General features: G+C 40.2%; 1 protein-coding gene across 3 annotated transcripts in view; it reads right to left on the reverse strand.

Annotated features, from left to right (window-relative positions):
- Positions 1–21,821, reverse strand: part of GRHL2 (grainyhead like transcription factor 2) — a 64,176-nt gene that overhangs the window by 20,371 nt on the left and 21,984 nt on the right. For all 3 annotated transcript variants that reach the window (XM_065752083.1, XM_065752082.1, XM_065752081.1), the window contains exons 6-9: positions 20,693–20,846; positions 17,894–18,005; positions 13,017–13,111; positions 3,247–3,405 (exon numbers count right to left, since the gene is read on the reverse strand). In XM_065752083.1, coding sequence (XP_065608155.1) covers positions 3,247–3,405; positions 13,017–13,111; positions 17,894–18,005; positions 20,693–20,846 — 520 coding nt within the window. The remainder of the gene's footprint in view (positions 1–3,246; positions 3,406–13,016; positions 13,112–17,893; positions 18,006–20,692; positions 20,847–21,821) is intronic.

Consider the following 21,821-nt stretch of genomic DNA (forward strand, 5'->3'; position numbering starts at 1 on the left):
TGCTCAGTACCCTTTAACAATCCACTTGCTTTGTTACTATCTGAACTGAAGACATGATGGTAGGCACTGAATATATTCAAAATGACATGCAGTCTTTCAGAGTAAGGAAAACAAGATCAATTTATTTTACTTTGGAATGTTACGGTATTTGCCCAGTCAAATGCTTCTGCTTCTTTTTAGCAAAGCTAATCACATAAAGAAAATCAGAATGTCCCTGAATTGCTAGTTCCTTCACACTCAGTGGCTAAAGCATCTCACAATATATAAATGGGGGTGGTAGCAAGTTTCCTTGACAACATACTTAAGGAATAAAAATTATATTCTCTTATCTTAATGTAGCAGAAGAGATCTGCAAATGCTAAAGAAAAAGAATTGCAAGGGCAGAGAGGATTAGCACTGAGACAACAAGATGTGTGCTGTAACAGCTGCTTTCAAGACTGTCTACTAGAAAATAAACATGGAAAAAAGATTGGAGAATGAACAGGGAACAAACAAATGATTACAACCTCTGCAGCCCTTATCTGTGTACATTCATGTTACATAAAGAACACATTGGATCTGTGTTGCTTTCTAATTTAAATGTAAAAAAAAAACAACAGTAAGTGCTCAAATGAATACTAATATTCATCAAATATGTGCTACTTAGCTACTTGTAGTTTTACTTCTTCAGAGATACTCCTTAACAGTATGTATGCTATGTTTCAGCTGGAGGATGTTGTTTATCAGTAAATGTTTTCCTTAAAACCTCCACATATCTACCTGTGATTTAACTAGGATAAACACATCTACTGCTCCTGAAGAGGCACCACAGCTGCAGACAGACCATTTATAAAAACACTGTCAGAAATATTTTTTCTTCCATGTTTCAAACTAAGATGCATTTCAGCACTTCGGTGGGAGGAAATTACTGCACAGTTCCCCTAATTGAGATAATTTTAATAAATCAGGCAGTTTTCTTATCAGCCTCTCTTTGTGGTTGTCAGATTGGGGAATAACTGTGAAATTCAGACTTCTAAAATGCATCAAATGATTATGTCTGCTGCTATTTACAATTGCTCCATAATAATTTTTTAATTAATCATGACAAAGTGTTGGGCAAAAAACTGTCTGTGCTCTTTTGCCTTTACCAAGCAGGCACTAAGTCCTGTCACTGTCACTAGAGGGCGAGTAACAGACTTGAAGGAGTGACCCTCCACTCAGCATTGTGTCAACCAATGCCAGAATATACTTTGGCACCTTGGAAAAGATGGCCATGTCCAGCCCCACCAGCTCACTGCCACTGAGTGCAATGTGAGAAACACAGGATGGTTCCCATGTGGACAGGAGTGCAATTGCCACGCTGAGCTGGCACTTAAGTTTTGATTCTCCAGCCATTTATTGACTCAAAAAAGTACAATGACAAACTGATGCCAGTGAAGATACATCAGTGTAAAGTGATAGGAGAGTTGGGCCTCAGACTCTAAGTGCCAATGAACACAAGTTGTCATGTGAATTGACCTAGATAATTTTCATTCATTTTTATTCACTTAATTTATTTTCAGCACTGCATTAAGTAAAAATGCATTGTGTGTGTGTGTGTTTGCATATACATCTCATTATCAATACCCTTGAGCCCTCTGGTTCCCGGTTTCAATACAGTTTTGATATGCATAATGCTCTAACTACCCCTGTGATCTCTTCTACTTTGAGACAATTTTGATTAGAAGCCTTAACATTAATTTCCCGCTTCCTCATCTGGATGTTTGAAGTACCAATCAAGCCAATAGATGCAATGAACATGTATTATTCAGAATCTCCACCAGTTGTCTGTGGGTCACCCTTGATGAGTCTGTGCTCTGAATTTCCTTCTTTTTTTTTTAATTATTCATTTTTTTCTAATTGCTTTTCAAAAACAGGTAGATGAAAATGACTTGCTACTTTGATATTTACAGAGCTCTTAACATCTATCTGTAGCTTCAAATCTCTAAATATTTGACATGCAAAGTTGCAATTAAAAGCGTAACACTGACTGCAAGAAGACCTCAGTGCATACATTTACATTCATTACTTTCAGATTTTTAACTCCAGTAATAAAACTGACCAATTAGCCCTCGAGATCCTGTTGTCAAGACAGCAAGAACAGAACTAACTGAAAAAGGGGAAGGAGCAGTAGCAGAGACCTGGAACAGCTGAACTCCTGCCCTTTCCATTATAAAGTTAATTCTATGAATTGCCAGCGGCAAGGCCTTCTGCCTTTCTGTTCCATTCTGTAAGACAGGAAGACTAATTTGGATAAATTCCCAAGTCACATAAATAGATGCAAGCTCGTGAATCCCTGAACCTTGACAAGAATCCAGGCATCTCCTGGAAGATCCTTCCCAGCAGGGATGCCAGGTGTTAAACACAAATGAAACGTAGTCATGCTATACATTTAAGAATCATCACCACAGAGATAACATTTCAGAGCAACTGTTTCTATCTGGTGATTTAAACAGCTGACCATGACATTGTCAGACTTGTTAAAATGTGATCTATGTTTTGATATGGAAAAGTATCCTGCCAAATTTTACCAATCCCTACAAGGGAATGAGGGAAACCATTGAAAAGGAATAAATTATGCAAAAGAAATGAGCAAGAATCTAAAGATACTGAAACACAAAATGGGAATGTTCAACATACTTTTTGCAGTTGTTTTTTAATAAGAAAATTCTAGCAACAAAAAGTTTTGTTCAAGCTCCCAAAGTAACTGTGATCAAACAGTAAAGAAGCCATCAGTTGCATCACTGGGACTTTCTAATGTGTCATTAAAGATAAATTTGCAGACCTTTAATGAAAAAAACATTATCACAGACCTCTCCACAAAGTTTACATATTACCTATCCTGTCTGTTAGAAGTAGAAGGGATAACACCATCAGAATGGCACTTGTATAAGCCTATGGTCAGTGCTAACTTTCAAGCAGAAGCACACCTTCGTGCACTCTGTAGCTATTTTGAACTCCACGTGCCATGACCTACATAGTATGCTGTCCCTGCACAGTCCAACTATTGCTCTCAAGCCAAAGAATAAGATCCAAAGAGGCTGCAAAGGAGTAAAATAACTGGGTGAAACCCCCCTAGATTTATGATACAGCTGGTCCAAATTCTACCATGAAATGTAATTCACTGGGGAGAAAAACTTTTTATTTATTATGCTAAAATACAGCAATACTAACAAACAGATAAACAAGGTGCCTCCTTTATCCATGGTAATTGTACTTTCCACTTACCTTGTCACAAAAAACCTTGATCTGGCAGTAGGCTCGGTGGATGGGTTTATTGCTGCGGTTGTTGTAGCTGTACGTATCTATCTGAATCATCAAAGGAAGCCCTTTTACTCCTTTTTGAGAGGAGAAGTCTGTGCTCAAGCAATTCACTGTGATGAAAATCTGTGTGACAGAGAGATCACTTTAAAATGAGGTGCAAACAACTAGTAAACTTCTGGAAACAAATGGGGAAGTGCAGATCTCCTCCCAGAAAAATTTAATTCAGCTAGTACCTCTATTCCAACAACTCACACTTATTTTCCACTTCTGTCCTATATCCAGCAATAATGCTCCAGTGCTGGGAAAGAGGAGATTTTTAAGGCATATAACAATGCTTCAGTTTGGTTCAGTTCCCATCTGAGGTGAATCACTTGATTGTCTCAACTTACCATGCCTTGGCTCAAAGAGCTAGCGTGCATAAATTAGATTCTTTTGGGAAGAGTCAGCGCAGAAGTGACCCAGGAGCACACCCCAGATGCTCCAGCTGCTAATGGCTACTCAGTATGTGGGAACTGACTAAAGATAATCTGAGATAAAACCGCCTAAAATATGTCTCACGTGGATGTCAAGTCTTTAGCCCTGACTTGTTCCACCCTACAAACCTGCTCTGTATGTTTGTACTATTTGTTAACACAGACACAGTGAGATAACCTCGTATTGTCCTTCCCAGCCATCTTTGGGTCTGACATCTTCATTCTTCTGACATCTCATAACTCACATTCAGAGAGGCCAAGCAAAAATCCTCGACTTTTTCACAAATTCTCTCCATGCTCTTAACACCTGTACTCTGTCTTCCATCCTATTAAGAGACAGCCATAATCCTCACTCCAAGGGTCCTTCACAGTCTCTCTTCAGCGTCCAAAAATAATCTCTTCTTGTCTGTAAAACTGAGAAGAAGCTTCTCAGACATTTCTAAAGCTACTTCCTACCTCTTCTCAGAAGCCCACCACTCCCATGAAGCACCTATGAAACCTGATGATGCTTTCAGTCCATGCCAACTCCTGCCTGTCTGTTCTTTAGAAACCTCTCATGCTTTCATACTACGCATACAATGGAGTACAGACTATCTCTTCTGCCTTATGTTCACACAGAACCTGGCAGAAGAGTCTACCTCCACCAAGCCTATTTTGGTGTAAAAAAAGCTGTTATTGTGATCTGTGTCACCACTAGAATCTTTCAGCCAAGGCAGTGTGCATGAAACATGAGAGATGAAACTGTATTAAAAAAGCAATTGTTCTTCCCTGGGAGGAATTTGTACTTCACATAGGAATTTTTACCAAATGTGGGTTAACACGATTCTACTTTTTATTTTTGCTTAGTTTAAAAAAAAAATACACACACACAAAAAGGACAAGCACTGGGAAGTAAGAAAAAGGACAGAAAAAAACGGCCAGTGTGCATTCTCTGAGCCACATAAATGTGCAGCTGCTCCAGCAAGATGAGCACACTAAGAAGGGCTCCCAAACACCAGCGATGCACATCTTGCCAGGCAGAGGTGAGGCCAAAGGCCCCTGGGGCCTCAGAGGACTCAAGAATGGAGGAAGTCCTCCCCCTCAACTATTAATAGGGCAAAAAAACAAAACGAATAAACAGAATGCAAACATCCCCAAAAGAAAGGTGAGCTCAGAATAGGGGTCTCTGGTGCAACTGGTGGAGGATACTTTACCCTAATGGCAGAAGGTACATTACAGGCAGGTTTTTACGATGGAGCCAGAGCAGCTTGTTTGCCTGACCGAGCTAATAGCACCTCTGCATTTCTGCTTCAGATGGTATCTCAGAGCTGCATTTACAAATGAAATAGTTGAACTTTAACTGTGGGGAGAGGAGGGAGGTGGGGAAGGGCCCTAGGTGAAACTCTGATTTTGAAACTGATAGCGTTATTTCTGTTTCAAATTACAACTTAGTCTCCTTCAGATCCAAAGGTAAGTGTGGATATGGGTGCATATGCCTTTGAAATATGATGGCCTTAAGACTCCTTTACAGCATCAAGGCAGTGCTTTAAAATGTGTGTGAACATAGAGTAGTGGAATGAGGTCTGGCATGAAACAATCCAGCACTGCTGTGCTTTAGCTCATACTTCCACAGGGGGATTTTCCAAACCGTACATTAAAGCGTGAGGGGCTTTGCATCCACCACCCCTGCTGCACACGGCCAAAAAGCAAAGAAAGGTTTTGTTCCACCTTCATCAACCACATCCACTGAGTGCCACCTCTCCCACTGCCTCCAGGCCTACAGAGCACAGTAGGAGCAATGGGACAAGGCAGACTTCATAGCTTCCAGAGTCCTCATATAGTGGAATACTCATAAGGAATAACAGTGCTGTGAGATTCAATATCCTCATCCTGACACCACAACAGATCAGGAGATATGTGAGGAGTGATGATCACTGTAGGTTCATGTGCACAAAGAGTACACTACTTTCTGCCATTAGAAATATATATATGCCATAGTGCCTCGTGGAAAGACAGATGGATTTGAATTAACACGTCATTTATTGTTGGAAAAATTTTCTCTCTTTACATCATCTACTAGCATTCCTTTACTGTACAGCACTGAGTGAGGGTTTGGAAAGGGGAGGAAGGGTACAGTGGGAATGGAAAGATGATAGAAGTTGTATTACTTGAGTGAAGTATTTTTGCTGCCTCTGTACATAGCTCTCCCCTCACTGCAGTGCAGCCCCTGTCACCAGCTCACAGTGATCCAGGCAGCACAGCACATGGCCCCATGCACAGCCTACAGCAGGGGAAGGCCCGCCCCAGCTCTGGGGAGGCATGCATCTCTAAGAGACTTTCTGCTCCAGCCTCCTGCATTGCAGGGTTATGTGGCTAGAGAGCATAGAGTTAAACAGAACTGACACTAGCAGGAGTAGAAATCACTGCTTTTTTTTTTTTTCTCCAGGGCCCTGTCAACACTTGACTTAGAACTATTTTAACAGATGAGACTATGGCTGTACCTGAATTCATTTACAAACTTTTTTTTTCTCCTCTGCAAAGTGGATTTTAGCAATGTTCTGCCATCAGGAACAAGTTCGGGTTGTCACTATGGTGATGCCTTTTTCACGATGTCAGCACACCTGAGATTAGAGCAATTAATGATAGAGTTCCTCCCATTGAGTCTCCAGCTCAGGCATGCCATTAGCAATGAAAAACTAATTTGGAGAAGCATTTGGTACCTGTGAAAGCTTCAAAAATGGCCTAAGATAACAATTCTTCTGTTTGTAACAGAGCATGTGTAAAAAATGCACTCTCTTCTGAGAAAGGTGCTCCATCACATGTTATGTGATTATAGCTGTTATATGAATTACTGGCTGTTTGTTAAACACTGCAGTGTAATTAGTGATGTACAAGACACAAATACAGTAACCTGCCTTAAGTCAGAGCAAGGCTCAGAAATGCATTTCCCCTTTTATCATTTAATCCAGCCATTGCGACTCCTGCTGCGGTCTCTCAGTTTATACACTTTAAAGGTCTACAGTTACAAAATCTCTAATATAAATCTTCTATTACTATTTACATTTCTGGCTTCCATCAACTCAGAAAGAGCCATGGGCAGAAGGGAGGGAAGAGCATGTTATCCACAGAATCAGAAACTTCAAGCAGTTTCTCTACTGAATACTGATAACACATAGAAGCTCTGCCTGAGTGATTGGTCTCTGCAAAATCCTAATGGCCCTGTTTTAAAAGGGTTCATCCCTCCAGACTGTAACAACAAGAGGTTAAACAACTTGTCTCTTTAATGACTAACATCAATCCCATCGTTTCTCCTATATACAAAAACTGTGGTTTTATAGTTTCTCCTGCCAGCCGTTAGCTTATAAATCCCATACAAAGGTAAGATCTTTGTTTTATTTCAATACAAATGTCTCTAGCAAATGTTTACACTGCTCTTTTGAAGCTTCCTCAATCCACACCACACCCTGGCAACTACATAAAAATGCCATTTGCCTTGAATCCCAGATACATACTTACTGAACCATTAGTCTACAGTGAAATTTCAACAGTATTTGCTAGCACAGGTTAACTTGCCTGCAGCATAAAGAGAGGATACGTTTGCATGCATGAATATATATACATAGTAAAGATATATGTGCACATTTACACACACAGATACGATTATCAAAGTAGATGCCAAGTATAATACTACATAATTCCTGGTACTAATTCCTCCAAATAAAATAGTTTTTTCTCCAACCTTCAAACCTTCACATTTTGAGAATTAGAAAGTATTAACTTCTCCCCTAATAATCAAAGCCTTCGTGCTTCAGCAACAAGGAGCATTGTGCTTGCAGGTTATCATCCTGATGGGGTATTTTGACCACCTGGATGTCTGCTGGGAAAGCAACAACGCAGACTGCATGCAATCCAGGACACCTCTGGAGGCTGTTGAAGATAACTTCCTCATCCAGGTATTGGATAGACCAAAGAGAGAAGAATCACTTCTGGACCTAGTGCTCACCGATGCAGATGAACTCATTTAAGAGGTTAAGATTGGAGGCAGTCTGGGCTGCAGCAACCGCACCCTGGCTTGAGCTTGTGATCTTGAGGAACATGGGCCTGGCAAAGAGCAAAGTCAGGATGATGAACTTTAGAAGAGTTAACTTCCAGATCCTCTGGGAAACTGTTCCTGGGGGAGCAAAATCCCTCCCACTGTGAGTAAAGGCTGTGTTCGAGACCATCTGATGAGTATTAATGTGTACAAATCTATGGGGTCAGACAACATGGATAACGGAATCCAGAAGGAACTGGCTGATGTAGTTGGCAAGCCTCACTCCATCATATATGAAAATTCATGGCTCTCAAACAAAGTTCCCAGTGATTGGAAAAAAGGAAATATCACTCTCATGTTTAAGAAAGTAGAAAGGAAGATCCAGGAAACTACCAGCTGGTAGCCTCATCTCTGTGCCTGAGAAAAACCATGGAACAGATCCTCCTAGAAGCTATGGTAATGCATATGCAAGACAAGAAGGTGATCTGAGACAGCCAGCATGGCTTCACCAAGGGCAAACAGTGCCTGATCAATTTGGCAGCCTTCTATGATGGAGTACTAGCACCACTGCACAAAGGCAGTTTGTTTGATGTCATCTACCTGGACCCTCTCTGCTCTGTCCTCATGAGGCCCCACCTGCAGCACTGCATCCAGATGTGGGGCCCCCCAGTGCAAGAATGATGTGGGAGTTCTTGGGAGTGTGGAGACCCACAGAGATGACCAGAGAGCTGACATGCCTCTCCTATAAAGAAAGGCTGAGGGAGCTGGGGTTGTTCAGCTGGGAGAAGAGAAAGCTCCAGGGAGACCTCATTGTGGCCTTTCAGAACTTAAAGGGGCCTTATACAAAGATAAAAAAAGACAAAAAGACAAAAAAGTCGCTGATTTTTAACATGGTCTGATAGAAATAGGACAATGAGAATGGTTTTGAACTGGAAGAGGGGAAATTTAGATCAAATGTTAGGGGGAAATTCTTTACTTGGAGAGTGATGTGGCACTGGCACAGGCTGCACAGAGAAGTTATGGATACCCCATCCCTGAAGGTCTTCAAGGACAGGCTGGATGGGGCCTTAGGCAGCCTGACCTAGTGGGTGACAATCCTGCCCACAGCAGAGAGGTTTCAATTAGATGGTCTTTAAGGTTCCTTCCAGCCCAAGACATTCTAGGATTTTATGAAAATTTTTCCTATACATTCCTACTGATGTTAAAAAAATACAGACTGTCACAATACAAATTGCTGCTACAGACTGAGCTGTTTTATCAACTTCATTTTACAACTGCACCCACTAGAATCATAGCTCACTGCAGTCCACAGTGTCTAAGAACCTAATCCTGCAAATCCCTCACTCATTGAAAACAAAGCTTATTACTGCATAGGCTGTGCCAAAAGTCATTAAATAACTGGAAAGGTTCCCAGGGGCTTCAGCGTGCTTTGGATTAAAGATATACATTTCAGTACTGCACAGCACACAACTACTAACAACTATGTTCCAGCACCCACATGAATAATATATCCACCAGCACATTTGTTTACTGCATGTCCAAGTTGCATGTCTTTGCACAAATCAGTAATTTCTTGCTATCACTGAAAAGTATTCTTTATTACTTTTCTTCACTAACTGTTCACTAAAGTCACACCTCTGAATTAAAGGTTGAAAAAGCACTGTCCATAAAAATATACAAATAATATATCATTTCAAAGGTTACATCATTCTAACCATTTTAAATTAGCAAAGTATTAAACAGAAAGAGGGTATATCTCAAAGAGTTGGTATGATTTACTACAAAAATAACCTCATTTTGCTAGGTGTGTTGTACTTCTAAATTACCTTCCATGCAAACTAAATTCTGCCAGCAATAAAACTGCAAGCAGAGATATGTCTATCAAACAGCAAGCTGAGCTCTCTGTTCAAAAGCCTCCACTAAAACTTTGTCAAGCAGCCAAATACTGCAGCAAGACCTTCAGTACAGCAACAGCAAGGCAACTACCTACTTCTTAGCATATCATAAAAGACTTATAAAAGATGGTGAAATTAGTCAGCCAGTTCTTGATCACTGCTGTTTGTTTCCTCACCTTCCTTTAAAGAATTATTTTTAAAATAACAAACAAGGTACTCAGGTTCAGCTAAAGGGAACCAACAAATCACTGTGTCCATAAATGCTGAGTACTTGTATACATAAGTAAATACATAAGTGAAACAAAGAAGGACCATAGAGAAAATGTTCTTTACTTCCTACCATTGTTTCCTTACTGCACAGGATTTTTGTCCCAAAGAAGACTCTGGCAGCTGTAGATCCTTCACTTTCCCATGTCCCAAGTCTGAGCCATAAGCCCGGAGATAACTTCTAAACAACAGCCTCAGCAAACAACCAAGTAACTCTAAAAAGAGGCAATACCCTAATTCTGCTCCATGCAAGAGAGAGACCTCTGCCTATATTCATTAAACACACATTTCTTCACTTAAGATGCAACTCAGATGCTGCCTTAAAACTCTTAAGCAGACTGACTGCTAACAGGCAAATTCTGGTCACCATCTCCATCCTGTGGGGTTACCAGAACGAGGTACAGCTCAGTTTGAGTGTAGGAGAAAAATATCTGGCTTTAAATCAGCAGCCCTCCAGGTGGAGCACTGAGAAATCTGATGCTAGAGGTTAAGTCTTCCCAGACAGAGGATTTGGTCTCCCAGGAGGGACGGGGATATTTGTTCAGATGACTTCTGTTACTCCTGTTTGATTTTTTAAGATCACATCCTTGTGCAGTTCCAAAGCCTGCTCAATTTTTTTTATTTCTTCCCAGGCCAGTAGAGCGCTTCATCATGCAGCATCTCAGAGGCCCTGGAAAGAACTGCTCTGTGCCACTTTTGTCTGACTCAGAAGAGAAAGGTCTTTGTGCCTGCGAGGTTACCTTTAATCTGGAAATTGTGGTGAAAAGGGAAAACAACACTGAGCAGAAACAATGGAGCCAGTTTAAAGATCATCATTCAAAATGCTCAAGAAAGGAGAGCCTGTAATTAGGGCTTAAAATTCTTCATCTCCCCTGGATGAGGTAATTGCTGGAGAAAAAACTGCTTTCAGTGACGTGACTCCCAAGTCCACAGCTTTCAAACACTGCAGGGGGATCCTATGGGAATCCCCAGACTGACTGCAGTTGGTTATTTTATTAAACTCTCCACCAAAAGCATGCATGTCTGTACATATATGTGTACAGGGGAAACTCTTCAGTGCAGGATGACGACAAGCTTACTGGTACTACCTGATTTATGCTTGATAACCCAATCACGTATAATGTTATGAATCCTCTTACTTTCATCAAGACTTTTGCAGTTCCAGCACCTGAAGATCAAGTATCTGATAACCACCCCTCAATATAAAAAAGCATAAGCCAATACGCATTTTAATCACTATTTCCTGCAGAAATGCAAATGGCTCTCAAACTGTACTCGATGCTTTTTTACTCCAGCAACAATAAGAGTCATTGTTTTAAAATCCTGCAATGTTATATTTCAGTGATTATAGTGAAAGCTGTGTTCTGAGTGTTCTGGCAGCTGAGGAAGGAACAAATGGTGCAATATTAGAACAAAATGGCTGAGGATAACACCCGATATCAGTAGATGTAACTTTCTCAATTCTAGACCAAGAGTTTCTTGCTAAAGCTGGAGGCTGCAAATGCAAAAAAGAAAAACAAACCTGCCAGCCTGGGAATGGGATGGAGATCACTGGTGGGAGGAAGAGATGGCATTGCCATGCTTTAGCCCTGTTAGTGCTTCTGTGAAGGACCCTATGAAAGTAAATCATGTTGGAGATCCCAAACGAGCTGCTGCACTTGCTGGCATAATGACCACATGCACACAATGGTCAAATGTTTTGACTGGAGGACAGTGTACCTCTGTATTTTGAAATGGAATCACATAGTAGGGGAGTGTCTAGGGTGGTGAAAATGTAATCACTATGTGAGTAAATACAGCATTATTAGCAACTGGGCCAAGTACAACTGTTTACAAAGGTTACCTTCTGAAAGAGCAAGGAAGTTCTCAGAACTATCATCTTTTCTTTATGTACTGCTCTATTCTTACAAAAGTTATATTAGCAATGAAAATCCCTATTAGTACAGAGCTCAGCACCTTCAGTCAGCAAGTCAGGACAGTGAGCGTTAGTGCTACCACACTGCAGTTCACAGTGCAGTCTCACAAGGATGACACTGCCCTATTAGATATTCAGTGGGGAAATGTGCATGAAGATGCCTCTGTATTTGCAATATATTTAGCACACCTTGAATGCTGGGCATTTTAAATCATAAAATCATAGAACAGCTTGAGTAGGAAGGGACCTCTAGGAACATTAAGATCCAACTCCACTGCCATAGACAGGGTTAAACATGAAAACAGTATCAGGAGTTTGCTCTGCTTGACAGTATCATCAGTTTACTACATCTAGGTCCCTGAGAGTCTTGCAATCACCCCATTCATTTTACAAAGCCTAATTTCGCTTGCTATTTTCTTTCTGAAGGAAAACTTGTTCTTATAATTACCTGCAGCTTTTCATTTCTCCTGCACTAGTCCACGTAGCTGAGACACTCTGCTACTCTCTGGATGCCTTATCTATATGGCACTTAATAATGTACTTTGCTGGCCTTTTTCACAAGTTCACTGTAGCAGTCACAATCCTGAATGAATGGAATTTGACCACTAAGAACAAAACAAAATGTAATGCATCCATTCTCAAAAATATGCTCATTCCCAATTGCAAGGACTATCTGTCACACAGATATGCAGACACAAGGAAAATCAATCCAGCTTCCAGAATATTGATTACCGAAGATATTAAAAGTGTAGAAAGGAAGATGGTTGTTCAGAGAAAGGAGAAATGTACTTTTTGTTTGACACTGACTTTGCAAGTAGGAAAAATAACTTTTAATATTTCTCAGGCTGGGTATATTTTAAATGGAAAATCACTATGAGGCCAAAGAAAGAAACTATGCTCAGGGAGCTCTGCAGATTTTTCTCAGAACTATATCTCCCTTTATTTGACAATGAAACAGGTCTGAACACAGCATCATCCTGACAGCTCTGACAAACTATCTTCCCTATTCTGGATGGACGGAATCCCTCTGGTCAGAGAAAGACCATTTGACTGGCTTTGAAGAGACCTCCACCTACCCTTCCCTTCTTATTCTTCTTGTTTAATAGAAGTGCAGCAGTGGCTGAGGATGAATACACTCATAGAGGGAAATAATCTGCATGGATTTCACTTACCTTTGCCTCCTCGTTGACATCCCAAGTAAAGGACACAGCGTTGAAGGCGATTTCTTCAATATTCCCAATGGTATTAAAACTCTCCTTGTAATCAGCTGTAAGATATAACAAAGTCTCACAAAAAAAGCTTTGCACATTCTCTTTTACAGTTCATAGTACAACTTCAGAACTGCCTTTTGCTTTTTCACCTGAGTCTTCTGTTGCATCAGAACTATCTGCTGTATTATTTACATCAAGTTATTAATAAGCTTAATTGCAAAGAGGTAATATACTGCAACTTGAGTACATTGCTTGCTACTGTTCTTGCAAAATACATTTCCTCTAAAATGAACCTGTGATTGTAGTGGGAAAGAGTGCATTCATTATCTTGGTGAGAGAAGGGCCAGGAATTCAAAATTAACTAGAAATTATTGAAACATTTAAAAGGTTGTTTAAGGCTTGCTATAAATAAATGACCTTATGGTGAATACTAAAGAAGCTTACAAACAAGCTAACAGTATTGCACTTTTCTTGCCCAACAGTTTCAACTTTCCCAAGAATTACTGCATCTCTGTTAAAACAAAACAAACAAAGATCCTTTCTCCAAAGTATACTAAAATAGACAACAAAAAATGTAAAAGATGTATTATCTGAATACAATTGTCTGCATCCTCTCCTTGCTTACTTCCAAGTGGCGGTTGGTGTTATATTACCAATTAAGCAGCTTTACAGAAGGAATAAAAAGCAAGACGGAGGGAATCTGAATTTCAAAGATGACCAAAAGATTTAAATAACAATAATAAAAAACCAAGCAGTAACAGGAGAAAAGCATGTAAGGAAGAAATGTGCTGTTCTTCAATTGAAAACAAAGATAAGTCTTCTTCCATGCTCCTTTTGCCAGTTTAACATACTTTGTTCTCTTTGATGGCAGATTAAAAGAAATATCCTGTTTGTAAAGAGGTAATGTCTGTTTGATTAAAGGAACCTCCAGATTCCCTAAGAAAATGCATCAACCTTCTCTGGGATCCACACATTTACTCAGAATCTCTCAAAGGCTGTAATCAGGCTCAGTGCTGAAGCTGAAGTTACGTAACCTGGCAATCTCAATCACTCAATCAAGCATTTGCCCAAATCTGTGCTTCAGAAGCATGCTGACTCTTAGTTTTGTGTTCAGTTACACTAAGGATATTCTTGTATTCTACACATGGAATGCATTTCTCAAGCAGTTTTAAAATTAATGTCCTTTGCCCTTCCAAAAATGAACAACTGGTCTCTAAAAACAACGTATAACTCTTTTAAAAGCATTTATAACAAAAATACTGTTGCAAGTATGATCTAACACATGGGAGTCATTCAACTACCACGATTCAACTTTCTCTCATCTGAAGTGCTGGCATTTTAGTGAGCAAGTGAAACTGTGCCTGGGATCCATGACAGGTTTTGGACATGGTGAGAACTCCCTGCTCTGACCACAAGCACAGCATAAAAGATTCACTGATAAAGCAACTGCACATGGTGTTCAGGAGGTCTGAAGTGTTCTTCATTCCCATTGTGAACTCAGATCCCCTTTCTAACCAAAGCCATTGGTTTCACTATCTAAATTCAGTGTCGGAATGCAAATGAGAGGAATTAGAAGACACATCAGCAGTTTAATATACATGCACATCCATCCACCCCTTAAATTTATGGTTCTCCAGAAAGCGCCTCGTGCAACTGACTGCTGTATATGGGTGGGCTGTGTAGGTGCACTTTGGAAAGACATGAACAAGATGTCTTGTCAAGACACGTGTTTTCTTCTCATAAAAGGCTGTCAGAGCAGAGCATCCCACCAGTCCTTCCCTTCCCCCAGCACACATGCCAGCTTCCTCAACTGGCACACACAAATCCCATAGACTGTGTATGTGACATGCTGCTTGAAAACAGAATTCCTTCCCACTTCCTTCAATTTGCAGATAAGCAAAGAAAAATCCTCAGTAGATTAAGAAAGCATTTACATCCAAGGATTTTTGAAAGCTATTAGTGTGACTACAGTTTTTCCTCTTCTACTGCTTGAGTTACCAGAAACAGAAAATTGAGCAGCTCTACAGGAATTATTTCCTATTTTGGTGGGTATGCTGTGTTCTAAATAGAGACAAATTTCAACATTAATGGCCAATAATTGTCAAGTGTTACATACCATTGTAGCAGGGTTTTTTTTTATTGAGCACATAAATATTACAATATTTCCTGGAATACAAGAGTAAAACTCTGGTACAGATCATCCCAACCTAAAGCTTCCATAATCACTATTGGTGTTCACATTGGAAGCTGCTCCAGTATTTGTTAACTTACAGTGCTGATTCTGATTTGATGTAATCTAATATTTTATTCTTTATTTGTTCCATTTTAAAAAAGAGCCAGTATCATAACACAGCAGTATGGAAATTCAGACTGAATAGTTGGACTCCAGAACTAGAATATTTTAAATTCATGTAATCCTCTTCCTGCTAAGTCATGCTTTAGATGTAAAGTGCACTCATAAACAGTTAAAATGGACTGGTGGATGCTAAATATGTTACAAATACTAAGCTAAAATAATATTAATATTTACAAACTTTGTGAAATAAAGTATACATGTTAATGGCTATTCCCAGATATATAGTTTGAAAGGAGCCTAATAGCTGTGTAGCCCTCTGTGTACTGCTGATTAGTGAGAACCCAAAGACCAGAGAAGTGGGGCTTCCAGCATAGATCCTCAGGTCATTCTATGAAGAGAGGACAGATCTGATGCACACCCTTGCCCTTAGCAAAACTTCATCACTGCCCTTTAAATGGTTCACCAGGGAGTATCCTAGTGCTTGCTAATCTTGCTCATGAACACCTAATTCTCTCTGGTAACTACACAAGGTGTGGCCATTAATTCTGTGTTCCTTCACAGGAGCTCTTCTAGTACCTTGCACTCAATTCTTAGAAGAAAATCTTCAAGAATGTCACAACAACTTAGGCTATTAGGGACTCAGGAGATTAGCAGTATCAAGCCCTATCCCTCAGAGCAAAGCCAAAACAGAAGATTTTGCTAAATGCAGCTTGATGCTTATATGGGAGATGCATTTGGGGTCATTATATCCTACGAATATCCACCAAATCCTAAATTGAAGGAAAAGTGCTTAAAAAACACTATACACTGTGAAGTTAAAGCTGGATTTCAGCTGTTCTCAAGATAGCAGTGCTGAGCAGCATTCAGGGCTATCACCTGAAAGTGCTGAGGTGAACAAACTGTGTTCTTACAGTTCTCATGTCTGACAGAGAATTTTGTACCAGGAACTCCTACTCCACCGCACTTTGCTCATGTTTGCAGTCCAAATAAAGGATACATGCCACAGTGCCTCAAAAGTCAGCACAGATCTATTTCATCTCAAATTAATGGCAACATAAAAGACATTTGCTTTAACAGAGGTAAACAAATGGCTCAGAGCACTGTTTTATAGAATAATATATGATAAGCTGAGTCGTTGTGTATGGGGACTGATGTGTGCTGCACACAACAGATGAAACACTGATGTGGCAGTGCCAGAAGGTGTTGGCACAGCAATGGAAGGAGCTCTGCAGCACATCCCTTCAAAGGTATGCGTTAGCACCTTAAACTTGTAGGGACTAGCACAAAGGCAGCCTTCAGATACAGCTGTGACATGACATATTGGCTCTTTTACCATGTGTCATGAGAGGAATCATTTGGGCTGGGGTGGAGGTTTCACTGCCTTAAATACCCTATGGAAGAAAAACAGAAGTCAGGGGAACTGTTTAGAACCACAATTAAGACAAGAGGCAGTGAGAAGATGCTGGAAGAGAAGACCAATGGCTATGACCAAACACATCTGATTTATGCCACCTTCAGTGGAGGGTGCAGCATTCGGAAGTCAAAAGGCACTGTATCAGTAGGACCATTCTGGGACCAATTGCCAGTGCTGGAGGTGTTTGGTCTCCATAAAGTCCTATAATATGCTTCCAGTGTTCTCTATCTGTTTTCCCTCCTCCCCCAACCCCCCCATGCTCCCTCTCATTCCTGCCATTCAATGGTTTTATTCCCTCAGGCAGTGAAAACAAGATAGACTTTGTCTGCTTTGGTTTTGCCATCTCCTTTGTCAGGGATCAGCTGCAGATGGCTGCGTGTGTAAATTCTACGTGGGAGGGGAGAAGTGCTTGATGTCTAGACACTCCCACAGATTTCAACTTTGCAGCAGGTACGTGTTCTTCCTCCGTTCAAATCTTCCAAGCATGCAGATAGAGCAGTTCTGATCAAAATGGGCTTGCAAATCAGACAGAATGTACAGTAAACAGGTCTCTCAGGATAGCACACCAGAGCTCAGCATCTCTCCCTCGCCTCTCTCCAACCCTGACAAGTCTCAAAAGTAGGTGGTGCAGGAGTCCTAGGTTTTTATTTGCAGCCATCATAATGATGACATCTTAAGTCTCAGGCTCCACTTATGCAACAGCGAGGCCCTTGCAGCAACACAGCCCTGAAACGTTTACATTTTTCTGGAAGACTCTATCAGATTAGTTAGCATAACTGTTACGTGGGCTGGTACTGGATCAAAGAATGAACCAGTCATCAAAAAGCAAAAGGAAATGCTACAGCCACTCCTGATAAGGCACAGACACTGACTTCCCAGCAAAAGAAGGAACACTATTAAATACATTTGCAAGTAGAAACTTTACTCCATGACTGCTGAGGACTGCTCATCTGCAAGGTCTCCTTCTGGCTTCACAGACCATACATACACTCTTTCCCAGCAGGTATAAGTCATTGCTAAAAGTTAAGGTGTAACCCATGCAGCCAACATATTCCACCACAACCCTCCAAAAGGCACCAGAGAATTCCACACTCTGCAGTCTTCTCCAAACCATTCTCTCATACTTACCAATATCCAGGACCCTTTGCTTTGCTGTGTGCTGCCGGGAATGCCAGTATTTCCAGTACTTCAGCTGCTCGTCTCTGTTTTTATCCTCACTAAAAACAACCATGACCACGCTCTAAGAAAATCAACAGCAGAGGGTGAATTAGTTAATATGTAATTAATACTCAGAAACACAAGACTTCTAATGATGATTCAGCCACTGCCCTCCCACAGCACTTGGACTGTAAAACATTACTGGTTTTTACTGCAGTCTAATACTGCAATTGCATGTAAAATTTCACAGCTAAAGAAACATAGTTTTAAAATAGTGGTTGTGTTTTTATGGAGCTCAGGCTTACTGGGTGTAAAGGTAAGACACTTTCAAAGGGCAGTTAGTTGTGCATGGGATACTGGTAACACAATGGAGGAATGAGAAATTCAGAGAGGAGTCTCATTTGGTACCTTTGTGCTTTTGGGAGCTAAAAGTAGAAGACTTCTGTGGGTAACATAAATATGTCCTGGCAAAAAAAGGTACTAGGTAAATCGCAGCAACCACCAAAAACCTCAAGCAAATTTTACTCCACAAAATGTGAGTATCTGAGCATGACTGGTGACAATGTTGATGCTTTTCTTTATCTTCTTCCATGAATATACAGTTCTAACATGTCCAAAATGTCCTTCTTAGGAGCACGACTCTTGCATACATGTATGTAATGACAAACTCAATGTGAATATTTACTGAGTTTCACTGAGCTTTTCAGTTCAAGTTCTGGATTCCCTTTGTTTAAACTGTGTGGTTCAGGGGAAAGAGATTGAAAGATTATACAAAACTTTACATGAGTAATGGAGGCTTTTTTAAAAAGCCCTGCTGTAGTCAAGGAAAATAAAATATACAAAACAATGAAAGAATGTTTATGCTAGGTAACCTGCAAAGAAAAGAAATAATGGAGAACAAAACAAAAAAATCACTTTTATACATCTTATTTTGTTCCCATTCTTCCTGTAACCCTGAGTCACCAAGCTCATAAAAAATAACAACAAACTTGTTTCGTAAGGAACTGGATCACAACTGATTCATGACCTACGTCCCTATACACATGCACCACTGTAACCCTTCGTGTGCTCTGTGACCATCCTTCACCTACAAAAGCTAATTGTCATCATCACTTCAGTGTCTAAATGCTGAATGGGCAAAAAAGCAGTACCTGACATGGATGAGACTTTATGCAGATGTGTACTAGCTGGCCACTAACCAAAACTGGCATCTCAGACTGTAAGACTGTAGTTTTTACATCAAGGGGAGCATTTTTTTTCCTCTAGGAACCATTTACATACAACTTGTAGAGGCTTAAAACCTTCAAACATCTTGCTCTTCTGTCAGGTTTGGATGAAATTGGCAATAAATTAATCAGTTGCTTGAGTGGGTGCCTGGTAAACAGAACAGGATTGTGAAAGTTGTGTGTGATTTCATGGTTTTCTTTAAACCACATATCTGATAGAAGAAATGGTTTCATCTCTCCTTTACAAATACCATCTCTTCTGCTGCTTCAAAACTCATGTGAATATGTAGTGAATTGGGCTTATGAGGGCTGGCTTACAGCCAGATCAGTGAGATCCCAATTCCTTTTTCATCTGCAGAAATGGCAGAGCTGGCACTACTGAAGGTGGATGTCAGAGGCAGAGACTTTTTAGTAGTAAGGAAATCTTATATCAGCTTCAGTCAACAATGAAACCATCGTTAAGCTCATGCCCTTAGGAAACCACACCAAAAATTAACTACTGTTCAGGTTTACAAATCATTGCCTCTTGTTAGAAAGCGTGTCACTAAACTTCATGTATGACAGAAACACAGAACAGGCTGCCCAGAGATGTGGTGGATATCCCACCCCTGGAGACATTCAAGATCAGGCTAGATCAGGTTGTGAGCAACCTGGTCTAGCAGTAGATGTCCCTGTTCATTACAAGGGAGTTGGACTAAATGACCTTTAAAGGTCCCTTCCAACACAAATGATTCTATGATTCTATGATACAGGTTGTTGTCTGCTTCACTGCTCATGTTGATTTCATTGGTTCCTGTGACTAAAGTCACAACGTTTTTAAGGAACATTTATTTGGATGGAAACAGTTTTGCAGCCTCATACATATGCAACCCTTCCAGCTTCAGGGTAAAATTTGCAGGGCATCAACTCTAAGGCTTATTGTTCATTTCAAGGTTACTGGGTTAGGATTTGCTTACTCAAAAACATGGCCAGGGAAATGAGGAGGCCTGCTCACTTAAATGTTGCTGAACACCCGGCTTCAATTTTGCTTTCAGAACCTGAGATGCAAATCATGCATTTTGGTATGCTTCTAGGTGAATATCAAGTGAAAGCTCACACTTAAACAGTGTAACTATTTAAAAACTGGTGTCACAAAGGATGGCTTCAGTTCTTCACATTTTATCTGAAATACACTGGAGAGCACCTACTGAAGTACACAAGTAAAGACGGACTTATATAGCAATGTGGCAGTTCTCTGATATTTTTTATAATCAGGGCAATGACAAGTTCGCCAATTTCAACAGCAATATCTGTGCAATGACCATTCTGTCAAAATCATAAGCTACAGCAGATATATACATGTATAATTGATTAGCTCCTAACTTCTCAATTAACCCCGGTACTTGAGACCACCAGCAATATCACTCTCCCACCTTCACACTAAGCATAAGAGTAAGCTTTTTCTGTCTTCTCCCATAGAAAAAGAAAAGACTGAAAACCAACCAACCACAACTACATTTATATGAACAGTCCATTCCCATCTTGGAAAGAAATTAGAATATACCCTGACTTTGCTGATCGGATGTCGGAAACATTTGTTGTCGCCCGTCTCGCTCAGTGTAATGGCGTAGAACTGTCCTTTGTTTAAGTAGGTCATAGGCCCCTCCCCTTGCTTTTGACGCAGAGATTTGGTAGCTTCTAGTGTATACTGAAAAGTGCTGTTGAAAAGACAGGGAAAGAAACAACAAAATCCGTATCACTTTCTCCTTTTCTCTTTGTCCTCACACGTTAAATATCTCATAAAGTGCATACACTTGGTTTAGGGCTCAGGAAACAAAAAAAAAACAAAATGCCTGGAAAACAATACACAAGTATTGAAAATGCAAATTTATTCTTTTGAATTCATCAGGTCTGGCAATTGAGCATAAAACTATCTGGACTGTAAGTCTCTCGGATCAAAGATCTCATCTTCACTTTCTCTAAAAAGAACCGAGAACTGTCATAAAGAACGAGGCTACGTATCCCACAGTAGAGGTCAAACACCAAGAGGGAATGAAGCACAATTTACAATTTACAATTTATTTATCAGTAAATCACATACCTGCACTGACATTTACACTTAGCAGTGCCACAGAAACAGGAATTCAGTAAGAACAGAACAAAACTTGCTGCAAAAGATGCACATAAAGAACGGAAAGTCCAACTGCTATTTTCAAGCACTAGGAAGAGAAGCAATACAAACAGAAGGGACAGGAGGTTCGTTTATTTAAAGAAAATAAGCAATTAAGGTTTTACAAGTATTCTTTTAGAAATTAATCAGAAGAAAACACCTAGCTTTAGCACTTCTCACTTTTAGGAGCAAGTCTCAAAGCACAAGAAGTTTAAAGCTCCATTAACAGTGTACAGCTAGCTGAACATAAACCTCACAGAGTCTCTCCCAGCTGCCTCCTCCAGTAACAGGCTTGAGCAATAATCCAATAAAAACTAATGCTGTAGCTCCTCACATTCTCTTAAACAGAAAATAATGTTAACCTTGCAGAATAAATCTCTTCAAACTGCATTTGGCCACCACAGGAACCTTAATGCAAGGAGTCACTTGCAGTATGTTCACACAAACTGAGGACATGAAGGATGCATTTTCACAAAGGTTCTAATTCAGTATAGCATTTAAACAATGCTCAGTAGAACTATAA

The sequence above is a fragment of the Cyrtonyx montezumae genome, unplaced genomic scaffold (assembly GCF_038088225.1).
Source record: "Cyrtonyx montezumae isolate F1298 unplaced genomic scaffold, pur_monq_1.0 scaffold_8, whole genome shotgun sequence".
Classification (NCBI taxonomy): Eukaryota; Metazoa; Chordata; class Aves; order Galliformes; family Odontophoridae; genus Cyrtonyx; species Cyrtonyx montezumae.